The following is a 25,363-nucleotide window of genomic DNA, read 5'->3' on the forward strand; positions in this document are numbered from 1 at the left end:
CATTTGGGAAGGGCTTACCCCAGAAACAGCAGGGAAAAAATTGTTACCCATCAACCTGGAACAGAATGTAAAATACTAGAGGTCTGGATCTTAAGACAGCTTTGGGTCTTACAGTGGAAAATGTTTAAATAGATACATTGTTACTATTAGTTATAGTGCTTAACATACTTACAGATCTTTATATCTTCAAAGCACAGTACAAACATCAATTACTATCACTTAACTGGATTAATTTAATTGGTTTTCAATAATTGCCATGGTTTCCACAGACAAGATTCAAATGTCCCGAAAAAAAGTGTCTTGCCAATGCACAATTAATTTACACTGTGTAGATGTGACCTAAGGATGCATTTTCTGCAGTCAGAAGATACTGCTGTAGTTTGAAAGGTAACTGCTAGCCCACATTAGTGCTCTCCTCCTCCTCCATACCCCCAAATCTTGCGTAACTGGAGACTGTTCATATTACAAGGAGAAGAAGTGAGAGAGAGAGCGCACTCCAGACCGACAAACATCAACTACATAGAAACAGAGGGACCACACTGATCAGAGCCAGGTGTGACAATAACAGAAAATGTGGAAGTGGAAGATGTGTTAAATGGCTTTTATGTTTCAGTTTTCACCAAAAAGTTTAGTAGCAATTGGACATCTAACTTAATGAATGCCAGTGAAAATGAAGTAGGATTGGAGACTAAAATAGGGAAAGAAAAGTTAAAAATTACTTAGACAAGTTGGATGTCTTCAAATCACCACGGCCTGATGAAATACATCCTATAATACTCAAGGAGCTGACTGAGGAGATATCTGAGCCATTAGCGACTATCTTTGAAAAGTCGTGGAAGGACTGGAAAAGGGTAAATATAGTGCCAATCTATAAAAAGAGGAATAAGGACAACCCAGGGAATTTCAGACCAGTCATCTTAACTTCAGCACCCGGAAAGATAATGGAGCAAATAATTAAGCAATCAGTTTGCAGACACCTAGAAAATAATAAGGTGATAAGTGACAGTCAGCATGGATTTGTCAAGAACAAATCACGTCAAACCAACTTGATAGCTTTCTTTGACAGGGTAACAAGCCCTGTGGATTGCGGGGGGTGGGGTGGGGGGGGGAGGGAGGAAGGGGTGCGGTAGATGTGGTATATCTTGACTTTAGTAAGGCTTTTGATACTGTCTTGCATGACCTTCTTATAAACAAACTAGGGAAATACAACCTAGATGGAGCTACTATAAGATGGATGCAGAAGCAATTGGAAAACTGTTCCCAGAGAGTAGTTATCAGTGGTTCACAGTCAAGCTGGAAGGGCATATAGAGTGAGGTCCCACAGGGATCAGTTCTGGATCCAGTTCTGTTTAATGTCTGTTTACGTTGGACATTAGCAAAAACTTCCTGTCAAGGTAGTTAAGCACTGGAATAAATTGCCTAGGGAGGTTGTGAAATCTCTGTCATTGGAGACTTTTAAGAGCAGGTTAGACAAACAACTCTCAGGTATGGTCTAGATCAGGGGTTCTCGCAACAAATTTTTTGGCGGCCTCAGAGTGGCCACTCTCACTGGTGGCCATACTGACACTTTTTCCCTAAAATACTTAATTAACTTTAGGAAAAACAATTAAATATGCACAGAAATACATTACAATGATTTGGATGTGTATTTGTAGGGTTTTTTTTTGGCAGACTGAATAACAAAAATAATGCTGCCTTCCCTTTCGGCCCCCCCCATCCAGAGCTTAGTGGGTCCTGGGGCTTGCTGTGGAAAGTGATATTTGTATATTTGTTAATATCACAGCTATGAAAAATGATAAGTGATATTAACAAACATACAAATATCTCTTTTCACAGATAGCTAGTAAGTCTGCTGTGAAAAGAGATACTTGCATGTTTGTTAACATCACTTTTCTCAGCAAGCCCCAGGACTCATTAAGTCCTGGATGGGGGTGGAAAGGGGGAGGCAGTGGAGGCCCCGGGGCAATGTGGGGGATGGATGCGGGTTTGGGGGGGGCAGCGGGGGCCCGGGGTAATGGGGGGATGTATGTCAGGCCAGGAAGGCAGCAGGGTCCTGGGTGGGCCGGGGAGGAGGGATGGATACAGGGCCATGGGAGGCAGTGGGGGCCAGGGGCAATGGGAGTGGGTGATGAGCCCCACTGTTGCATGGCCAGAGTCAGGGCCTGTTGTCTGCTGCCATGTGGCCAGGGCTCAGTGCCCACAGCCAGAACCCGGAGCTGGGGACAGGAAATGTGTGGCTGGAGCCAGCGATTGGAGTCCGCTGCCATGCAGCCAGAGCTGTGGGTCAGCACCCAGGGCCAGTGCCTGTTGCTGCAGGGCCAGAGTCCGGAGCTGGGGGCCAGAGCCCAGGAGTGCATGGCTGGAGCCACGAGCCAGTGCTCGCTGCTGCACGGCCAGGGGTTGGCACCTGGGGCCAGCTCCCACCACAGTGTGGCCTGGAGCCAGGGAACAGAGCTGTGGGTCGATGACTGCTGCCGTGCAGCCGGGGCAGGGGATCAGCACTAGGGGTTGGGCCACGTAGCTGGAGTCCGGGGCCAGCACCCACCACCGCATGGCCGGAACTGGGGGCCAGAGGCTGACTGAAGCTCCATGTCTGGAGGCAGGGGTCAGCACCTGCTGCCCTGTGGCCAGAGCCAGGGGTTGGAGCCCAAAGCCCCATGCTTGCAGCCTGCTGCTGTGCAGCTGGGCCTGGGGTTGGCACCTGTGGCTGGTGCCTGCAACTGCACGGCTGAAGCCCAGGACTGGAGCCGGGAGCCAGCACCTGCTGCTGTACAGCTGGAACCAGGGGACAGAGGCTGAAGTCCCACAGCTGGAGGCCAGGGCTGCGTGGCCAGAGCCAGTGGGAGTCAGTACCTGCTGCCCCGCAGTCAGAGCCCTGGGCCTCATGGCCAGATTCCTGAACTCCTGCCGCTGGAGCCTGCCATCCAAAACCCCTCCCCACAACGTGGGTCAAGAACTCACCTTGCTCCTGCAGTGCTGTGCCCCTCTCTAGAGGTGGTGCAGGCGGTGCATCCAGGAGCAATAAGGAGAGAGGAGGAAGGGCTGATGCTTCCCCCCGCATCACCACCCAGGAGGCTGTCGTGGCTGCACTAAAAGCTGCTGGTGGCCGCATTTGAGAAACTTCCTGGACTAGATGACCTCTCGAGGTCCCTTCCATTCCTATGATTCTATATAAAGCAGGATTGTTAAAACAACCCATCCCCGCTGGAAAGTAGGTTGTGTGGGTTTTTTTTTTTAAATTATTAACTAGCTATTCAACAAAGTTGGTACAAACAGAAAAGGCAAAGCCAAACAAGCTCTGGTTTCATATGTCTAAAGGTTACATTGAATTTGTTTCAGAACTGTCTATTACAGTGGGCAGCAAATGCTATAGTGACCGTACAGTTCTGACCTGGAAAGTGCCTCTAGAAATAGCCTGATGGGATTCTCCACCTATTGTCTTTATAAACTGGTGGGATGATTTGGCAGCAAATAAACAGCTGTAGTCAAGCATAGTCTTTCTCAAGGGTTTGTGGTGCCATTATTGTGTAGTCACCATCCAGAGCAGAATGGCACTTCAAGGTTGCAGAAGCACTTCCATTCTTACTATCCTCCCACCACTATGGGCTGAAATATTCTAGACATGTTCTGTCTGATAACTTTATTTTTGGAAAGTTTTAAGCAAAAATGCTTCAGTGCTTTCTCTGGGCAGTCTCTACTGGCAGGGCTCCTATGTATTTCCAACAGCAAGCTCAACCTGCCCTCCTCTGGGGGTGGACTTCTGTGCTAACACTGCCTGCCTTCCCCCGTAGGGCATGTGTGAGAATCCTGGGGTGGCCTGGCCTGGATGGGAGGTGTGTGAAATTTGCCCATTTAATGTTGCCTATAGAATACAGGAACATTTTTAGAGATGAAAATTTTTAGCAGTCAAAACTAGGCCTGTCAATTAATCACAGTTAACTCACGCGATTAACTCAAAAAAATTAATTGCGATTAAAAAAATTAACCGTGATTAATTGCACTGTTAAACAATAGAATACAAATTGAAATATATTAAATATTTTTGATATTTTTCTACATTTTCAAATATATCTATTTCAATTACAACACAGAATACAATACAGAATACAAAGTGCACAGTGCTCACTTTATATTATTTTTTACTACAAATATTTGCGCAGTAAAAACGATAAACAAAAGAAATAGTATTTTTTCAATTCACCTCATGCAAATACTGTAGTGCAATCTTTTTATTATGAAAGTGCAACTTACAAATGTATTTTTTGTTACATAACTGCACTCAAAAACAAAATAATGTAAAACTTTAGAGCCTACAAATTCACTCAGTCCTACTTCTTGTTCAGCCAATCACTAAGAGAAACAACTTTGTTTACGTTTATGGGAGATAATGCTGCCCACTTCTTAATTACAATGTCTGAAAGTGAGAATAGGCATTCACATGGCACTGTTGTAGCTGGCGTTGTAAGATAATTATGTGCCAGATCGGCTAAAGATTCATATGCTTTGGCCATCATTCCAGAGGACATGCTTCCATGCTGATGACACTTGTTAAAAAAATAATGTGTTAATTAAATTGGTGACTGAACTCCTTGGGGGAGAATTGTATGTCTCCTGCTCTGTTTTACCTGCATTCTGCCATATATTTCATGTTATAGCAGTCCAGGATGATGACCCAGCACATGTTGTTCATTTTAAGAACACTTTCACTGCAAATTTGACAAAATGCAAAGAAGGTACCAGCGTGAAATTTCTAAAGATAGCTACAGAACTTGACCCAAAGTTTAAGACTCTGAAGTGCCTTCCAAAATCTGAGAGGGACGAGCTGTGGCGCATGCTTTCAGAAGTCTTAAAAGAGCAACACTCTGATGTGGAAACTATAGAACTCAAACCACCAAACAAGAAAATTAACCTTCTGCTGGTGGCATCTGATTCAGATGATGAAAATGAACATGCGTCGGTCGGCATTGCTTTGGATTGTTATTGAGCAGAACTCGTCATCAGCATGGACGCATGTACTCTGGAATGGTGGTTGAAGCATTAATCGACATATAAATCTTCAGCACATTTGGCATGTAAATATCTTGCGATGCCAGCTACAGCAGTGCCATGCAAACGCCTGTTCTCACTTTCAGGTGACATAAACAAGAAGCAGGCAGAAAATCTTCTGCAAATGTAAACAAACTTGTTTGTCTGAATGATTAGCTGAAAAAGAAGTAGGACTGAGTGGACTTGTAGGCTCTAAAGTTTTACATTGGTTTGTTTTTGAATGCAGGGTTTTTTTGTACATAAAAAACATTTATAAGTTCAACTTTCATGATAAAGAGATTGCACTACAGTACTTGTATTAGGTGAATTGAAAAATACTTTTTCTTTTATTACAGTGCAAATATTTGTAATAAAAATAAATATAAAGTGAGCACTCTACACTTTGTATTTTGTGTTGTAATTGAAATCAATATATTTGAAAATGTAGAAAACATCCAAAAATATTTAAATAAATTGTATTCTCTTATTGTTTAACAGCATGATTAATCACACAATTAATTTTTTTAATTGCTTGACAGCCCTAGTCAAAACACAGTGTGAGTATAATTAAGGGAATTTTTCTTCCGTAGAAAGGGGCAAACAGGATCAGATAAAATAAGAATTGCTTCAAACTTTGCTCAAAATTAGGCATATGGAGATTGTGGCTATTTGAGGAGGAATCAAAAATGACACCAAGTCTGCAAGCTTAGGAGCCCAGGATAGTACGATAGTATTAGATTAGATTATAATGGTGACTGAACCAAGCCTGGAAGAGGGATTTTTACTTTTACCCCTTAGCTATCATCACGTGAACAATAAAACTTCAAAGACACTGGCTTAGGTCCCAATCCAGCGGAGGGCTGAGTATCTCTTGAGAGCAGCTGAACATCCTCAATGGCCAGCAAAGTCTATGGTAATTGAAGGCACACCACTTTTTAGGGTCAAGTCCATAACATGTATGTTATTAGCAAACAAAAGATTATATAATTTTGCCATGAAAACATAAACATCTCTAAAAAATACGGCACATGGCATTTCTCATAAATCGCTTGATTTAAGGACAATTTTTTTTATAAGAACATTTCTTATTAAGGATAATACTCCACAAAGCTTTGCATGGAAAAACTACTGTAATTCAACCCACAATAGTAAGTACATTTTCCCCTGTTCACATCTGATCCTGTCCTTCAATTTTGTGAAAAATCCTTTAAAAATATTTTACATCAGAAATGTAATTGACATATTAATACTTCTCATTATGATGGAAAGGACAGGTTCACCTTTTATCCCCACAGCGTTTAATTTCTTAAGGATGGTTGTTCATAACCTTCTGGAAACTTGACAGTAATCTCTCTCCTTTTATCAAATTTTTTTCTTTTGGGTGCCCTTGCCCCCACGTTCTCTCATATTTCTTTGCTTGTTAAGAGAGCTGTGCTGCTGGTAGTGATTTATTTTAATGAAAACACAGTGATGAATCATTTGTTTTGGAAAAAATAAAATGTGCAGAGAATCACAGGGACTTTAGAACTTGATGTAAGGGTAGGTCTAATTTAGGATACGCCAACCTTGAGAGTATCACTTTAATCAAGAACAGGTCATGTCATTAACATTCTCCCCCACATGAGGAGATGGAAAATAGAATTTTTCCCTGCAATTAAGTAGGTACATCACATGTAGGGGAAAAAAAGTCTAAAGCACTGAAAAATGCTTGTTTGCAAGTGATTTTTTTATTTTTAAATTCCCAACTTCCCTTGTTCATTGGTACAAAAGGCAGGCAAATTGCACCATTCAATTCTGTCTGCAGCTAGCTGTCAGTGTCTGCCAAACTGGAACAACAAATCCTTGGACTAATTCAGACCTCACTTGGGGTATGTCTACACTACGAAATTAGTTCAAATGTATAAAAGTAGGTTTTGTAGAAAGCATTTTTATACAGTCGATTGTGTGTGTCCCCACACAAATTCTCTAAGTGCATTTAGTCGGCGAAGTGTGTCCACAGTATCGAGGCAACCATCGACTTAAGAAGCGTTGCACTGTGGGTAGCTATCCCGCAGTTCCTACAGTCTCCGCCACCCATTTGACTTCTGGGTAGAAATCCCAATGCCTGATGGGGCAAAAACATTGTCGTGGGTGGTTCTGGGTACATGTTGTCAGGCCCCCCCCTTCCTTCCGTGAAAGCAACCGCAGAAAATTGTTTCGCGCCTTTTTTCCTGGGTTACCCTTGCAGACGCCATACGACAGCAAGCATGGAGCCCGCTCAGTTCACCGTCACTGTATGTCTCCTGGGTGCGGGCAGACATGGTACTGCATTGCTACACAGCAGCAGCTCATTGCCTCTTGGCAGCAGACAGTGCAGTATGACTGGTAGCCATTGTTGCCGTATTCCAGGGTGCTCTTTTAGCCGACCTCGGTGAGGTCAGTCACGGGTGCCTGGGCAGACATAGGAGTGACTCAGCTAGATCATTTCCCTTTTAGGTTTTGTCTCATGGCGATTCAGTCCTGCCGGCAGTTGTACTGCACGGTCTTCTGCCGAGCACCCAGGAGATGACGATGGCTAGCAGTCGTACTGTACCGTCTGCTGCCAGCAAGATGTATAAAGATAGATGAAGTGGATAAAAACAAGAAATAGACCAGATTTGTTTTGCATTCATTTTCTCCTCCCTCCCTCCGTGAAATCAACGGCCTGCTAAACCCAGGGTTTTGAGTTCTATCCTTGAGGGGGCCATTCTATTTCTCCTTGATGCAAAGCAACCCCCTTTGTTGATTTTAATTCCCTATAAGCCAACCCTGTAAGCCATGTTGTCAGTCACCCCTCCCTCCGTCAGAGCAATGGCAGACAATCGTTTCATGCCTTTTTTCAGTGCAGAAGCCATAGCACTGGGAACATGGAGCCCGCTCATATCACCACAGCAATTATGAGCACTATAAACACCGCATGCATTATCCAGCAGGATATGCAGAACCATAACCTGCAAGAAAAGCAAAACCAGGCGAGGAGGAGGCGACTGCAGCGCAGTGACGACAGTAATGAGGAAATGGACATAGACTTCTCACAAAGTATGGGCCCCTGCAACGTGCACATCATGATGTCAATTGGGCAGGTTCATGGCATGAAATGCAGATTCTGGGCCCGGGAAACAAGCACACACTGGTGGGACCACATAGTGTTGCAGGTTTGGGAAGATTCCCAGTGGCTGCGAAACTTTCGCATGCGTAAGGGCACTTTCATGGAACTTTGTGACTTGCTTTCCCCTGCCCTGAAGCGCAAGAATACTAAGATGAGAGCAGCCCTCACAGTTGAGAAGCGAGTGGCGATAGCCTTCTGGAAGCTTGCAATGCCAGACAGCTACCAGTCGATCGGGAATCAATTTGGAGTGGGCAAATCTACTGTGGGGGCTGCTGTGATGCAAGTAGGCAACGCAATCACTGAGCTGATATCAAGGGTAGTGACTGTGGGAAATGTGCAGGTCATAGTGAATGGCTTTGCTGCAATGGGATTCCGTAACTGTGGTGGGGCCATAGACGGAACCCATATCCCTATCTTGGCACCGGAGCATCAAGCCGGCAAGTACATAAACTGCAAGGGGTACTTTTCAATGGTGCTGCAAGTACTGGTGGATCACAAGGGACGTTTCACCAACATCAACGTGGGATGGTCGGGAAAGCTACATGATGCTCACATTTTCAGGAACTCTAGTCTGTTTCAACAGCTGCAGCAAGGGACTTACTTTCCAGACCAGAAAATAATTATTGGGGATGTTGAAATGCCTATAGTTATCCTTGGGGACCCAGCCTACCCCTTAATGCCATGGCTCATGAAGCCGTACACAGGCAGCCTGGACAGTAGTCAGGAGCTGTTCAACTATAGGCTGAGCAAGTGCAGAATGGTGGTAGAATGTGCATTTGGGCGTTTAAAAGCGCACTGGCGCAGTTTACTGACTCGGTTAGACCTCAGCAAAACCAATATTCCCACTGTTATTACTGCTCGCTGTGTGCTCCACAATATCTGTGAGAGTAAGCGGGAGATGTTTATGGAGGAGTGGGATGTTGAGGCAAATCGCCTGGCCACTGATTACATGCAGCCAGACATCAGGGCGGTTAAAAGAGTACAGGAGGGCACGGTGCGCATCAGAGAAGCTTTGAAAACCAGTTTAATGACTGGCCAGGCTACGGTGTGAAAGTTCTGTTTGTTTCTTCTTGATGGAAACTGCCCCTGGGTTCACTCTACTTTCCTGTAAGCTAAGCAACCTCCCCTCCCACCTTCGATCGCTGCTTGCAGAGGCAATAAAGTCATTGTTGCTTCACGTTCATGCATTCTTTATTAATTCATCACACAAATAGGGGGATAACTGCCAAGGTAGCCCAGGAGGGGTGGTGGAGGAGGGAAGGACAAGGCCACACAGCACTTAAAAAAACTTTAAAACTTATTGAATGCCAGCCTTCTGTTGCTTGGGCAATCCTCTGGGGTGGAGTGGCTTGGTGGGGAGGAGGGCAGTTGGTTACACAGGGGCTGCAGCTGCGGTCTGTGCTCCTCCTGCCTTTCCTGCAGCTCAACCATACGCTGGAGCATACGAGTTTGATCCTCCAGCAGCCTGAGCATCGACTCCTGCCTTCTTTCAGCAAGCTGACGCCACCTACCATCTTCAGCCCGCCACCTCTCCTCACGGTCATATTGTGTTTTCCTGCACTCTGAGATTGTCTGCCTCCACGAATTTTGCTGTGCTCGGTCAGTGTGGGAGGACAGCATGAGGTCAGAGAACATTTCATCGCGAGTGCGTTTTTTTCGCCTTCTAATCTTTGCTAGCCTCTGGGAAGGAGAAACATATGCAGCTGGTGGAGGGGAAAAAAAGGGAGAGTGGTAGTTAAAAAGATTTTACAGAACAATGAGTACACTCTTTCACAGTAAACCTTGCTGTTAACATTACATAGCACATGTGCTTTCATTACAAGGTCGCATTTTGCCTCTTATTGAGGGTATGCCGGTTTGGTGTGAGAGGTCACTCACGCAGGGCTGGGCAGCAGAATTCGGCTTGCACGCAGCCATGGTAAGCCACAGTCTTTTGGCTTCTTTAACCTTCATAACCTGTGGGAATGGCTTCAAACAGCAGCGCCCTCATTTCCCATACGAAGTAGCCGTTGGGTTGGCCATTAAAAATGGGTTGGCAATTTAAAAGGAGGGGCTGCGGTTTCCGGGTTCATGTGCAACAGAAACCCAACTAACCCCCAACCCCCACACACCCAATTCTCTGGGATGATGGCTTCATCCCTCCCCTCCCCCCTCCCCACCTCCCCCGCGTGGCTAACAGCAGGGAAGATTTCTGTGCAGCCACAGGCAAACAGCCCAGCAGGAATAGGCACCTCTGAATGTCTGCTTACTAAAACCACCCACTTTCAACCAGGTGACCATGAATGACATCACTCTCCTGAGGGTAACACAGAGAGATAAAGAACGGATGTTGTTTGAATGCCAGCAAACACCGGGACCATACGATGCCATGCTTTGTTCTGCAATGATTCCTGATTACATACTACTGGCCTGGTGTAGTAAAGTGTCCTACCATGGAGGACGGAATAAGGCTGCCCTCCCCAGAAACCTTTTGCAAAGGGTTTGGGAGTACATCCAGGAGAGCTTTATGGAGATGTTCCTGGAGGATTTCCGCTCTATCCCCAGACACATTAACAGACTTTTCCAGTAGCTGTACTGGCTGCGAATGCCAGGGCAAATTAACCATTAAACACGCTTGCTTTTAAACCATGTATAATATTTACAAAGGTACACTCACCAGAGGTCCCTTCTCCACCTTCAGGGTCTGGAGCCTGCTTTGGATGGGTTCGGGGGGTACTGGCTCCAGGTCCAGGGTGATAAACAGATCCTGACTGTTGGGGAAACCGGTTTCTCCACTTCCTTGCTGTGAGCTATCTACAACCTCTTCATCCTCATCTTCTTCGCCCCCAAAACCTGCTTCCATGTTGTCTCCCACTCCTGGCATGGAGTCAAAGCATGGGGTTGGGGAAGTGCTGGATTCACTCCCTAGAATGGCATGCAGCTCATCACAGAAGCAGCATGTCTGGAGCTCTGAACCGGAGCAGCCGTTTGCCTCTCTGGTTTTTTGGTAGACTTACCTGAGCTCCTTAATTTTCACATGGTACTGCTGCGGGTCCCTGTTATAGCCTCTGTCCTTCATGCCATTGGAGATTTTTTCAAATATTTTGGCATTTCGTCTTTTTGAACGGAGTTCTGCCAGCACGGATTCGTCTCACCATACAGCAATCAGATCCCGTACCTCCCATTCGGTCCATGCTGGAGCTCTTCGGCAATTCTGGGACTACATGGTCTCCTGTGATGATGGGCTCTGCATGGTGACCTGTGCAGGTGAGCTCGCCATGCTGGCCAAACAGGAAATGAGATTCAAAAGTTCAAGGGCCTTTTCATGTATACCTGGCCAGTGCATCTGAGTTGAGAGCGCTGTCCAGAGCAGTCACAACTGAGCACTCTGGGATAGCTTCTGGAGGCCATACTGTCGAATTGCATCTACACTACCCCAAATTCGACCTGGCAAGGCCGATTTCAGCGCTAATCCCCTCGTCGGGGATGGAGTAAAGAAATTGATTTTAAGAGCCATTTAAGACGAAAAAAAGGGCTTCGTCGTGTGGATGAGTGCAGGGTTAAATCGAGATAACGTTGCTAAATTCGACCTCAACTCCTAGTGTAGACCAGGCCTTAGGATCTGATCCTTTAACAGGCTCCATGCATGCAAAGCCCTGTGTCCACATGGAGCCAGATGCAGGATTGAGATCTTAGTCAATGCAGCTCCCACAGAAGCCAGTGAGAACTGAACTCACTGAGAGAGCCTGAATCTGCCATATGCTAAGTGCCCCTATGCAGAGTACCTACAATAGCCTCTTTTTAAAAAAAGCTAGCCTTCTACTTGCACCCACAAATTGTGGGCACAAATATTTGATGGCCCAATTTATTTCTCCACAAATCTTAGGCATATATATGACCACCTGCAGGGGTGAAAGTAACTTAAGGGACTTACGGTATGCAGGGCAGCCGGGGTCCTGAGCAAGGTTGGGGGGGTGGCTCTAGGGCCCCAGGGGCAGAAGGGGCAGGGCTGGGGCTACACTCCCTCAGCCAGCTCTTCAGCGCTGCACGGCCTGCTCCGCCTGGAGCTCCAGTGGCAATTTAACGGGCCCAGGGCTCTAGACCGCTGCTACCGCTACCCCGGGGCTCTGGCAGCGATTTAAAGGGCCTGGGGCTCTGGCTGCTGGTGCCGTAGCGGCGGTGGCAGCTGGGAGCACCAGGGCTCTGTGGGTGATTTAAAGTGCCGGGCCCCGGAGAAGCTGCCCGTTTTGGCCCCCATCATCAGTGGCCCTGCCGGTACGGTCGGCTGTGTACCGGCTCTTACCAACTGTGTCTACAATTGATTGTGGGTGGAAAACGAACCAGTAGGTATTTCCACTCAAAAAAAAAAAAAAAACAGTGAGCACAAAAATGGAACTAAAGTCATGCTGGAAATCAGGACTTATATACCTATGACAGAAATGGCAACTTCCAGCAGTATCCCAGACAAACCCTACAGAAGTAAGTTTAAGTATTTTAGGAGTTTACTGTATTAAAAATGCAAATGTTAATGTATTATTGTGGGACTGTATGTAACTTGTTAGGCGGGAAACATGACTAACGTAAATTTGGGGAAGCGTTATGAGCTTCAAAGGACTACTTGAAACCATGTGAACTTTTAAAATTAAGTGGGTTTCCCAGGAAATCTCAAGGGGAAGGCGCATACAAATGTTACCCCCTCAGGTTATGCAAGAGCTCAGCCTTGCGCTCTGCCCTGAGGAGGGGAACTTTTGTCTGCTGATCACCTGTTACATGAGGACAAGGTCAGAGGCCCAAATGGTAGGACTGACTCTGAGATTCATAGGTGCGCTTATTCTGAGCTAATAGTTGTTATGAACTTATGGCTGCAGAACAAGCCCTAGGTGAGGCTGAAAGATTCGGGGGTGATCTCTAGTAAGCTAATTAGCATGGGTGTAAGTTCTTTTAATACTTTAATATATTTTCTCTAATGCTTTCACCTTAAGAATAACCATGCTTGCTTAGGAAAGCTGTGTGGTATTGTATAACTGTGGGCAATTACGCTTTTTATAGCCTGTGAGGAGAAAAACAAAGCAGACCTGCTTAGGCAGTTTGACTTGCTGGGGAACTCATGGTGCAGGCAGTGAATTGTGCAGCCAGGAAATAATCCCAGCCAGGAGGGAGTGAGACACATGTCTCTTCCCAAGAGAGGAGACTACTGGCGAGCCAAAGGTCTGAGAGTGGGTGCTCTCACTGGACTATAGAGGGGGAACACTGATGCAGTGGCCTTGCACTGTGACAATATATATTTTAACTTTAGAACAAGCATCTTTTCTATATTAGTCTTAGTTCCTTAAATATTACATTAAAAAAATATAATGTATTGGTTTCTTTATTTTAAACTACCAGAGAAAGAGGAAGAGAGATTTAAAACTAGAAAATTTTAAAGTTAGTTGGAATGTAATGTACTCCTGCATATACTGGGCCAAATTCTCCACTGGAATAACTCCAGTGATTACAGGGGAGTTGTGCCAGTGGAGAATTTGGCCCTTTATTTAGTTTAACATTTTCTATACCCCCCATCACTATAGTGCAGGGGTGGGCAAACTTTTTGGCCCGAGGGCCAGGTCTGGTTATGGAAATTGTATGGCGGGCCATGAAAACTCACGAAATTGGGGGTTGGGGTGTGGGGGAGTGAGGGGTCTGGCTGGGGATGTGGGCTCTGGGGTTTTGGGGTGCAGGAGGGGGCTCCAGGTTGGGACCCAGGGGTTTGGAGGGCAGGAGGGGGATCAGGGCTGGGGCAGGGGGTTGGGGTGCAGGAGGGAGTCAGGGATGCAGGCTCTGGGCAGTGCTTACCTCAAGCAGCTCCCAGAAGCAGCGGCATGTCCCCCCGCCGGCTTCTACATGGAGGCACAGCCAGGCAGCTCTGTGCGCTGCCCTGTCTACAGGTGCCTCCCATTGGCTGCAGTTCCCAGTGAATGAGAGCTGCTGGGGCAGCTTGCAGAGCCCCTTGGCTGCCCCTACACGTAGGAGCCGGAGGCGGGACATGCCACTGCTTCTGGGAGCCACGTGGAGCGGGGCAAGCCCTGGATCCCACTCCCCGATGGGAGCTCGAAGGCCGGATTAAAACATCTGGAGGGCCGTAGTTTGCCCACCCCTGCTGCAGCGTCTTGGATTTACACTCATTCCTCTTCCTCTTTCGATATCAATCACCAGTTCACACATGGGAAATGTTTTTTCCTGCAGCAGACTTTATCGGTCAAGCAAGGATCTTACACCTTTTAGTTTGCGTGGCTTGGCTTTTGACAAGCTTGCTGTTCTGCTTATTTTCTCTAGCCTGGTCTTCTTTAGACATGACTTTGAATATAGAAAACATTCATTTTTGTCTATTTTTTGTTCCCAACAGTATTCTTAGCTTGTTTTTGCAGAGACTTTTAAATACGTGCAATGTCTTGCCTTAAAACTAAGGAACAGAAAAAGGAATAGGTCCAGGCGGTCAAAGTTGACAAAAGATATGTCAAATATATACATGAATATACATATGCAATAGCTGAGAACTGCTGAGGTGCTTGAGCAAATAGGCCACTGGTTTAGTCTGGAGAGGGATACAGGAAGGGTGTTTTCATTCAATTAGGAGTTTTCGACTTCTTGTTTCCTCTAATCACCAGAGCCCAGATTTCAGTCATTCTGTGATGTTCTTTTCTACCAGTGACTTTTTGGGAAAGTGGAAAGGAAAGATAGTATTGGGGTGGCTTTGAGGCTAGTTCATATTTTGGATATAAGCCTTAATTCATACGACTTACTACTTAATGTCTGAACACCTTAAGGGATCTATTTGAAATAACAAATTGTGGGAGGAAGCGCACAATTACAACAAGGCTATGGAGGCTAAGAGCAGGCATAATGCCTTTGGGGCTTTGTGGGGAGTGTGCTCTATCATTCTACAGGTTTAGCATAGGCATGAGTCCATCCAGTCAGACTGGTGCACTGAGGAGATAACATGATTATGCCCTCCCCTGCTTCACTAGGCTTAGGCTTCTGGACAGGAGTGCTCCAGAAGTGCAGCCATCTATATCATAGCTGAGTCCACTAGCGTGAATGTGTTGAGATGGTGCAAGTAATCCCTTCCCCTAGTGCACCCCATCACTGGGCAGGGCAGCAGCATCAAGCATAAGCTCCAGCAGGATCCTTAAACTAAGTGTTCCCTCCCCTGTGTCGTATACAGGGCCCACTTCAGTAGGCACTGTCAGAGTACACGCAAACTCACACAATGGATGGGGGAAGGAAGAGGCAGCCTCCCTTCTAGCCTCTAGGTCACTCATCCATACTATGGAAGACCTAGGTTCAGTTCTCCCCTCTGCTTGATGGGGAACAGGGAGTTGAACATGAGTTTCCCATCTCTCAGGTGAGTGCCCTAACCACTGGACTATGGTTTCTTTCACTTCTCTCTCTGGCCAAGTGCATATTTAACGATTTGTCCACAGTGAACCAGCTTCAATAGGCGAGAGCTCCACATCAGACTATTCCGTAGCTCAGTGGTTAGAGCACTCACCTTAGAACTGGGAAAACCCACATTCAGATCCTTGCTCCACATCAGGAAGGGAAGGGGGGAACATGGAACCCAGGTCTCCCACATCCAGATGAATACGCTAGTAACTGGGCTAAAAGTTACAAGGGAAGCTGTCACTACAAGCTTTTGAACTTACACTGAGCTCTTCTTCAGCCCTGGGAAACTAACTTGAAGTGTCACTGTTAAATACAAGGTTTGAAGAGATTGTTTAGCATAAGTAGGTAACGTATTTCAAGGGACAATTCAAGGTGAAGTGGACCATTAAGCTACATCTACTTGCAAATCAAAGGAGTTATGGTAGAACTGTGTGACCTGATAGCTTTTCAAATTTAGATAAGGAAAAGGGGGTTGGACCTGGGATTGGGTTTGGCCCATTATACAGTTAGGGGTCCTTTGCAAAATTCATATCTTCCTTTGTTTCAGAACACCCCCAAAAGTTCAAAGATATTTAGATTCAAGACTTTGGTTTGGACCCATCTCCACTAGTGACACATTCTGAATCCTCTTTCTTGCCCAATGATCGTAATCCACAAATCTGATTCTCAAGTGGCTCATAGACTCTGTCTTTAATTGTTTCCCCAGCTGCTTTGATGCCCTTGCATTTAATGTCAGACGAAGATGTAGCTGGGAAAAATAACAGAGTTGCAGACTACAGTGGTCATTAGGGGAAAATAATAGCTTAGAGAGCGGAGGTTGAAAAAATATAATTATGAAACTGTTCACTATTCAAGCAGAGACAACTTCCAGAGCTGATAATGTTATTTATCACTTGTATAGCACTTTAGAAATAGTAACTAATTAATCCTTGTAATGTGTCTGCAAGGTATGTCATTAAGTGTTATTGTCTCTCTGTACCAGAGTGTAGAAGAGGCATAGAGGTTAAGTGCCCATAAAAGGAATCAGTGTCAAAACTAGGATTAAAATGCAGAGATCCTAACTCCCAGTCCTGTGCTGATATCAGTAGGCCAGGTGTTTCTTTAGAGTAATGAAAAATAGTTCCAGGGGGACCCTTGACTTTTTCCACTGTGGGAAGGGGTTCTTCACACATCAGTAGGAAGCATTTACAGCATAGGTGATAAGAAAAGGAGTACTAGTGGCACCTTAGAGACTAACCAATAGGTGATGTGTACAGAAAGAAAAACGGTGGGTAAACATAATGTTATATGATAATTATACAAAAATAAGTCATTCATATATAGTGCTACAATGCTCACGATGCTTAAGAGTCCTTTCCCCTGAGGAGCTTCCAAACAAAGCACAAAATTCTACTCTCAGACTTACTCAGCCTCAGTATTTCTCAGTAGCCTCAATGGGAGATCCACACGGGCAGGAAAAGCAGAATAATGAGACTGAATACTGCCCTACAGATTTGAGATAATTTTGCCCTTAGTTAAACAATTAGAATTGAAAATAGACGATAGATTGCAAGGCCAGAAGGGACCATTGTGATCATACACAGGAGGTCAGATTATAGCACAGACCATAGAACTTCCCCAAAACGATTCCTGGAGCATATCTTCTTGATAAACATTCAACATTGTTTAAAAATTGTCATGTTGGGATGGAGAATCCACTGTGACCTAAGGTAAATTGTTCCAGACTACTCTCACCATTAAAAATTTATGCCTAATTTCCATTATGAATTTGTCTAGCTTCAACTTCCAGCCACTGGATTGTGTTACACTTTTCTCTGCTAGATCAACAAGCCCATTATTAAATATTTGCTCTCCATGTAGGTACTTACAGATTGTAATCAAGTCATCCCTTACACTTCTCTGTGTTACACTAAACAGATTGAGCTCCTTGAGTCTATCTAAGGCATGTTTTCTAAAACTTTAGTAATTCTTGTGGCTCTTCTCTGAACCTTCTCCGATTTGTCAACATCCTTCTTGAATGGTGGATATCAGGGGAAGGGATGCAAGTCAACACATGATCATATTGTCTAAGGGCCACATACTGGCACCCTCACTATTAAGTAGCCCCTTACTGGTCCCACTGATTTCATTCAGACTCCTGTGCAAAGCAAGATACTACTCTCCATATGAGTAAGTGTGGCATAATCTGTTCCTTAAATTTAATTCAGAGGGTTTTTATTTATGTGAAACTTTTTCTTATAATAGCAACAGTAGATATAGAAAATGAGAGATGCAGAAAGGAAAAGCAGGCTGATTTAAATTAAATCATTTGAACATATAACTTTTGGCAATAATGAGAGTTGTCATTATGTACCTTCTTGAACAGAGGGAAAAATATGTTTCATTATGAACCCTGTACATGCTAGTTTCTGTGCACTACTGTTTTGGTATGTAATGCCCTATTTCAAGTCAAAATAGACTTCACATAGACCTCTGTGTGCAATACCTAATCACGGAAACATAGGACTTGCTATACTGCAGCAGTCTCATGGCCCATCTAGTCCGGTACTACAGTGGCCAGCACCAGACACTTCAGAAGACGGTGCAAGAAACCCCACAGCAGGCAAACATCAGATAATCTGCATGATAAAATTCTTCTCCTAACACCTCATAATTAAAGGTTGGCTTAAACACCAAAGCTTGAAGTCTCATATCCCTTCCAATACTTTCTTTAGCATTGTTATAAATCTAGATAGTCTTATCTATATAAATGTTGATCCCTCTTTGAATATTGCTAGGTTCTTGGTCTTGATAACATCCGATGGCAATGAGTTCTAGTCAAAATCTGCATTGTGTGAAATTATACTTTTATCAGTTTTGAATATGCCACCTTTCAGTTTCATTGAATGCCCTTTTTTCTTATGTTATGAAACAGGGAGAATGGAAGCCTTCAATTTCATCTCCTTTTTAAAATAAATAATCACAGTCTTTTCAACCTCTCTTCACATGAATTTTTCAATATCCATAATCATTCTCGTTCCTCATCTCTGAATCCTCTGCCTTTATGCAATTTCTATCTAAATTCTAAATAGACTTTTCTATACATGCCAGCAATATTTCATAATAAAACTATTCTTTTTGCGAATGAAACAAAAGTTCCTTTTTGTTTAGAATAATTACAAATTGGAGTATATAAGACCCCCATTCTTAATTTTGCACGTTGCAGTCAGAAATCTGTTCAGATTTAACTAGCCTGTTTTTCCTGTTTTATTATCTGTTTTTATTTAATGGAGTTGCTTCACATTTATTTGCTTTGTGTCCATTTCTTCTATTTTAAGAGATGCTGACTTTTTTTTTCTTGTATTTGACCATGTAGTGAAAAGATAATTTTTTACATGTAATCGTTGTGCAAATTCTAGGACAGATATATTTAGTGGCAGTAGTTCTCTCTGGCACATAGTGACATTCAAAGACAAAGTATGAACTGAAGATAAAGGGGAAAGGGAGATTTTAACATAAAACTTTTTGTACATTTTGATTTGTGGACAGCATAAGATGAGAAGCACTGATAAATAGCATGAAACAGAGCTACAAAAAAACCAAACCCAAACCAAACCAAACTAAACAAATATACACAAGTCTTGATCTTATGAGCAATAATGTTTGACTCATATGATTATCCTTTAGCCAGTTCTAAGAATGAAGGCATAACTTTTCATAAGCACTGGTTAAAATTAATGCAGGAAGAGTTCTATGGTAGTTTTATTTCCAAAGTCAGTGATCATATTAACAAAGCAGCACTGGTTTGAATCAAGCATAAATACTTGTTACTTCCCCCTCCAAGACTAAATTCTGTATTAAAGAGCTTTAGTTCCATTTTTATTCATCTAAATAGATTTTCCTCCAAGCTTTCAAAGAGGAGATTTGGTTTGTGCCAAAATTATAACCTTGGAGTGAGTAACAGATGTTGGACTGAAAATAAACAGCTCTAATACTGGTAGAGTTATTGCACCTGTTTCTCCTAGCACCTGTTGTTGCTAGGAGAAAATAAAACCTTTTATCTTTGTTCTCACTAAGGAAACTAGTAGTCACAGAGCAAAAAATACAAAACCTTTAAAAATGCAATTGTGCTTATCTTCATATGCATGTAATTTGGGAAGTACTTACAGATGTGCCCAGTTTCTTCAGCAGATGATGAAAAAAATTATCAAGCTCCTTCCCCTCTATGTAACCATTGTCTAAACACAATTAAAACATACATTATTGATCAGACATAATTATTGCTCTAACTCTAAGCACAACTTACATACTATAGAACCATTTTTATGTTTATAGAAATTGTACCAAGTTGGGACAATATTCCCTTTATTCCTAAATAAGTCTGTTCATCCTTCCTATCTTATGACACATCGCCTAAAGTTGGGAGTTGTTATATTTAATTCAAATTCTTAGCATTTTAATATTTTTATTTTTTCTTTATTATATTGCAAAGGTCTTGGCCAAAAGGAAGAAAGAAGCAGTAGTAGTAACATAGTAGACAAATGTTTTGTGCTCTGAGTGCATTCTCTGCAAGGTAAGTTTATTGTTACTCCCCCCCCCCCCTTATGTGTATAAGGTCAACCCTTGGAAATTCAGGATTTCCTGGAAGGACTGATTCAGCTACTCAGTGCTGGTGGATGCTCAGCAAGTACTTGATTTTTTTAAAAAAAATCGTCGTTGGTGTGCAAAGAGGACATTTGTCCTGATTCTTGCTGCACGGGGCTGTTAATGCTATCGACCTGCCTGCGCGCTATCAGGGGCGCTGGCCACATCAGCCACGGCTGGCCAGCACAGAAGTACGTGGTAAGTCACAGACCTACCTGAAGCCCCAGCTCAAGGTGACATAGACTCAGGCACCACACTCACGTGCATCACACCGGCCCGGGGCGTGCACACCTAGGCACCACGCCCCAGCTACCTCACGAGGGAGTCCCGCAGACACAGCCACCTGCAGCCCAGGTACCGAAAGCCACCCCACGCCCAGCTCATCCGTCCTCCCAGGCCCGGGACCCCTTGCCTCGCCCGACACTCAGCGCCCCCCACCCCGCGGCTCGCTCCCTTCCCGCGCGAAGTTTCCCCGCCCGAGCGAACCTCCCGCACCGTCGGCGTCGAAGCGCTGCCAGATGTGCAGGAAGCCGGCGGCGTCCAGCTGCTCCAGGGGGCTGCTGTCCATGGTGCTGCGGCGGGAGAGAACTTTGCCCGCCCGCGGTCCCTGCAGCGCGCCGCCGGCTCTGCCTGCCCCCCGCGACTGACGAGGGGCGGGCGCTTTTCCGAAGAGGAGCCCGCGGGAAGACACGCCCTGCGCTCGCGCGCATGGGCCCAGGTGAGAGGAAGGGCGGAGGCTGAGCCATTGGGAGGCGGGGGGAAGAGAACTCCCCACCCCCCCAAGTTAAAAATCAACCCGCCCCCCCTCATTCTCTGGTGTCTGAGAGCGGGAGGGATGCAAAGAGAGGACACCGCTAACTACATGGGGGGGCTCTTAGAAACTGCTTCCCTGTTGACCCCTGCTCTGCTCTGCTCCATACAGGGTGGCAGGGCCACTTAGAGAGCGCTGGCTGGGGGGTATCCTTTTTAGCATCTCTCACAGTGGCTCTTCCCTAAGGGCCTGCTCCCAAGCCCACCAAAGTCACCTGACTGTCCTGTTTAGGGGGATGTGTGTGGTCTGCATACACTGCACCTAGCCCTTGGAGCTGTCTGTACAGTGCTGTTGAAGTCTTGGTCTGTTTTTTTCCCGTGGCAATGCTTGTTTCCTCAGTCCTCTTGCATACAGTTTTGCGAGACTGATTTTGGTTTGCACATTTTTGTATTTTATTCAAACACTGGTAGACCTAGAAATTCAAGTACACCTAGAAGCAGGGGGAGGATTGATTTAAAACTAGAATCCTTCATGTTGGCATTGCACAGACATCCATTTACTCTGAAAAATACATGAGGGTTTTTGGGGGGGACAGAAGGGGCTCCTTAAATTATATTTTGCATGAAAAATGTGAGTTTTAATTAAAAGAAAAATGTCCTACAAGACTCCAAAAAGTTCCCTTGAAACCAAAACTATAAAAAGAAGTTCCAGAGTATTTACTAGGATTCTCCCACTCTTCTTTGAAATTAAAGTCACATCTATGCTGAAGTGAGAGGGAGAATTGCACTGCCAAATATCAAAAATGGGTGGCTAATGTTTGACTGTTAGGGCCTGAGCAAGAGACCAGTGAAATCAATGGAAAGACTTCCACTGACTTCAATGGACTTTGGGCCAGGCCCTTAAAGAACTCATTTGTAAGTCACAAGATTTTAAAAAGTTCTGATACCCAGCAACTCTCATCGTCTTAATTTATAAATATATTTGATTTCATTGGGAACACTGCTGGAAATCCTGCCAGTCACGTAGCTAGACGCCTAAATGCAGATTGAGGAGGCTAACTTTAGGCCCCCGCTTTTGAAAATCTTTGCGTGCATTTGTTCAGTAGAAGTTGCTGGTCACACAGGGAACACTGTACCTGCAAATTACTTGCTTTTAGAGATATCACACCTATGAATTACAAGTTTTTAATCTGTGGCCAATCGGTTAGATAAATATAACGTTCAGATCCATAATGGACCTATTCTAAGCTACCAGAGCCCATTAACCTTTTAGGTAATTGAATAAAACCACTTGGTTGGTTTAAGTAGGGGAAGGAAAAAGTAGCTGCCATACAGCAGAGGCATTTAATTGACAGCATGAAAGCTGTTTATTAGAACTATATCCCAGCCAGCTGACTGTGGTCTCCGCACTGTACTCTAGACAAAAGGTTTCTGACATGTTCAATGGAGTGCCTAGGCTGTAAGCAGCCTCAGCCAAAGGCCCCCACCATGAAGTGGGAGCCCCCGGAACTGGAGCATTCGGCAAAAAGACAGATAAATCAGGCAGTCTGGGGGTATCCGCACAGGTCTTCTCATCATCAGGACTGAACACTCCACCATTCTCTATCTGATCACTCCTTTGAGGAAGGCTGCCTCTGCTTCTCCCTTACATGGACGTTGAATGGGGTTCAGCCCTCTGGACCCCCAGATCTCTAGCCATCTCTGCATAGGCCCCCATGCCTCTGCACAGCCTTAGGCGCTCCTGACTCTTTCCTGCCCCTGATGGACCCATAGTTCCACCTGCCATTGCTCCTGAAATGGCTCTCTGGAGTCAATGTTCACTTACCCACTAAATTCCCTCAGGCTGATATAGCAGAGTGGCAGTTCCCTGGGCATGCTCAATCACACTGCAGGGCTCAAACTCTGTAAGATATCTTATAAGGGGCTTCTGCAGGGTAAGGGGAATGATGCAGTGGGGGAGGCACTCCTCCTGTCCAAGCACACCTAGGCAGGATCCCTGTTCTGTCTACTCACAGAGAAGGAGCATATGGGCCTTAAACAAATATCAGTAAAAGTTATTTGCTACTTATTTATTAATTGTCTTTTAAAAGCATGGCTCTTCCATAAACATTTACTAGGCAGCCGTTATCGATGGCCTAGGAGACTAAACTTGGTCTTTATAAACCCATTTTAGTTGATTTAAAGAAAATATTACCATATTTTGTAATTCTTATGGAAAGTGTCTATAGAATTTAATAGGAACAAAGCCAAGAAAGTTCTATAGAAAGTTATTAAGGTTTCAAATTACTTTAAAACCAACAGAATTTAATACAGACAAGAGATCCTTTCCATAGGGTTTCTTAACCATCCTGTAGAATTCTATAGCATATTTATAATTCTCTAGTACATTTTATAGGACAGTGCAAAGAACTTACAGAAACTTAATAGTTTTCTATAGGATTTCTCCATAAGGGTATTTCCTAACTTCCTCTTCTGGTCCTGTAGGCAGCAGCTTGGCTCCCTAGCTGTGACATTACAGGAGAAAGAGTAGACAAGGGATGGTAAAATCTGCTTCCTGTAACTGCTGCTGTCCTTTCAAAACCTCCCAGAGCCCCAACAAATCAGGTCCAGGCTTAGAAGGGGAAGGAGGCAAGAGGGATCCACTTGATTCCTTAACCATATGGTCAACTGTTTTCTAACTCCATAGTCATTTGAACCTTGGCACAGTCTGTACAGTTTGGGGATGGATGGCACTCACTCTTCAGCAACATCCACCTACCCACCCTAGAGTATTATCAGTGATCTGCCTGTGGAGGAGAAAGAACATGGGCTCCCCCACCCCTTCCACGTCAGCACAGACAATGTTAATATAGGAAAAACAACACAGTGTAGGGTAAGCTCCCTTTCCCAGTCCCCACAGCTTAGCTTGGCTCAGAGATTCAGGACCGCAATTATTCCCGCCATCTCTTAAGTCTCCTCTGTGTTGCCAGGATGCTATGTTAAATGTAGGAGTAGGACTCAATTAAAAGAACATCTTTTCTTGTTGTTTTCAGTGTTATCCAATAGCTTTATCAGTTCCCACACCCCAGTTATCTGATCATAACATCAATGCATCACAGCTGTTCATTGCCCCTCTCCTCCAACTTCTGAAAAATTACTTTTCTTTAGCTGTGCTCGAGGGCCCCATCCAGGATGCCAGCTGGGTGGAGACCATGAAAATAACAAGCTGGGATCTGCCAGAATAAGTCTCCTGCTGAGGGTAAGAAATGAGAGGGAGAGATTATGACTTTTTTCCCGATTTCATAGCCCTCCTGAGACCTAGCTCAGGAGCTGCATGGTCAGTGCTACCTGTGAGCCTTGCCTTCCATTCCTGCTTGACCATCTGTTCTGCCTCCCACCCCCACAAAGTCTAACCCCTCCACCTCGGGGCTGGTCCCCTCCCACCACCTCAGAACCATGCTTAGCCTCAGTTGACTGGTCCAGCCCACTCCTGAGCAGTCTGCCTGCCCCTATTCCCATTCTCAAAGCTTCGATCCACACACCTGTCCATTGGTCTCACTTTTATCTGAGATTTCAGCCTCTCTACTCAATCGGGCCAGCCATATTTTCAGGCCCTCCAGTGTGTGCAGCTGCTGGAGAGGGAAATCTGGTGGGTTGGCTGTCATGGAGAGAGAAGGAAGTGGGGTGGAGGCTGGCCAGGTTCATTGTACCTCAAATTAAAGAACTGGGAACATGCCACAACACAGTAGTGGAGAGAGATGCCGTTATTCCAACTAGTCCCATCTGGAGGGAGAGGGAGAAGGAGCTGCAGCTAGGCACAGCTTCTAGCAAGTATGATGAAGATTTGCTGCTTCAGACCCCATCTTTCCTCCCACTCCCCAGGCACCCTGGTGTTTGATCATTAAGAAAGAGAGGGTGGGTGGTAATTTGGCATATGCACACACACCATCCCCAGGGCCTGTGCTGGCTCTGTGTATAGGTGGCTGACGTGGTGCGCCATTTTTTCTTCTGTCTCTTGCTGCACAGGCCCTTCCTGATCTCAGCTCTGGCTGTACCCCGGCTCTTTTACTCCATGCACTCTAGCTTCAGCATGGAGGAACCGCTGCCATCGCAACAGCATGCATGAAGTTGCTCTCCTGGGAGGAGCGCACCCTTGCATTTGTTACACCTTCCATATCTGCTGACTCAGCTGGTTAGTCTATACAACCTCCCCCTAAAATATTGTCCATAAAAACTGAAAAACACAATGAAGGCTCTAGGAATATCTGAGGCTGCACCTCAAAGAAACTAATTCAAGAGAAACTAACTAAAATTGAATGGACCCATAATCCTTAAAAGCACAAACAAATCCTAATATACTGTGTAGTGTCGTCAGGAGATAATTTTGTTGGCCTTGTATTTGGCTTGCGCTGTGAAAGAGATTGGCAGTTTAAGGGCCTGATCCAAAGCCCATTGGAG

General features: G+C 44.9%; 1 protein-coding gene across 1 annotated transcript in view; it reads right to left on the reverse strand.

Moving 5' to 3' along the window:
- The window catches only part of SCGN (secretagogin, EF-hand calcium binding protein), a 53,120-nt gene extending 32,376 nt beyond the window's left edge, over nucleotides 1–20,744 (reverse strand). The window contains exons 1-2 of the mRNA XM_077809095.1: nucleotides 20,672–20,744; nucleotides 19,700–19,770 (exon numbers count right to left, since the gene is read on the reverse strand). Of these exons, the coding sequence (XP_077665221.1) occupies nucleotides 19,700–19,770; nucleotides 20,672–20,744 (144 nt within the window). The remainder of the gene's footprint in view (nucleotides 1–19,699; nucleotides 19,771–20,671) is intronic.
- Between the last annotated feature and the right edge of the window lie 4,619 nt (nucleotides 20,745–25,363).

This window comes from Eretmochelys imbricata, chromosome 2 (genome assembly GCF_965152235.1).
Source record: "Eretmochelys imbricata isolate rEreImb1 chromosome 2, rEreImb1.hap1, whole genome shotgun sequence".
Lineage (NCBI taxonomy): Eukaryota > Metazoa > Chordata > Testudines > Cheloniidae > Eretmochelys > Eretmochelys imbricata.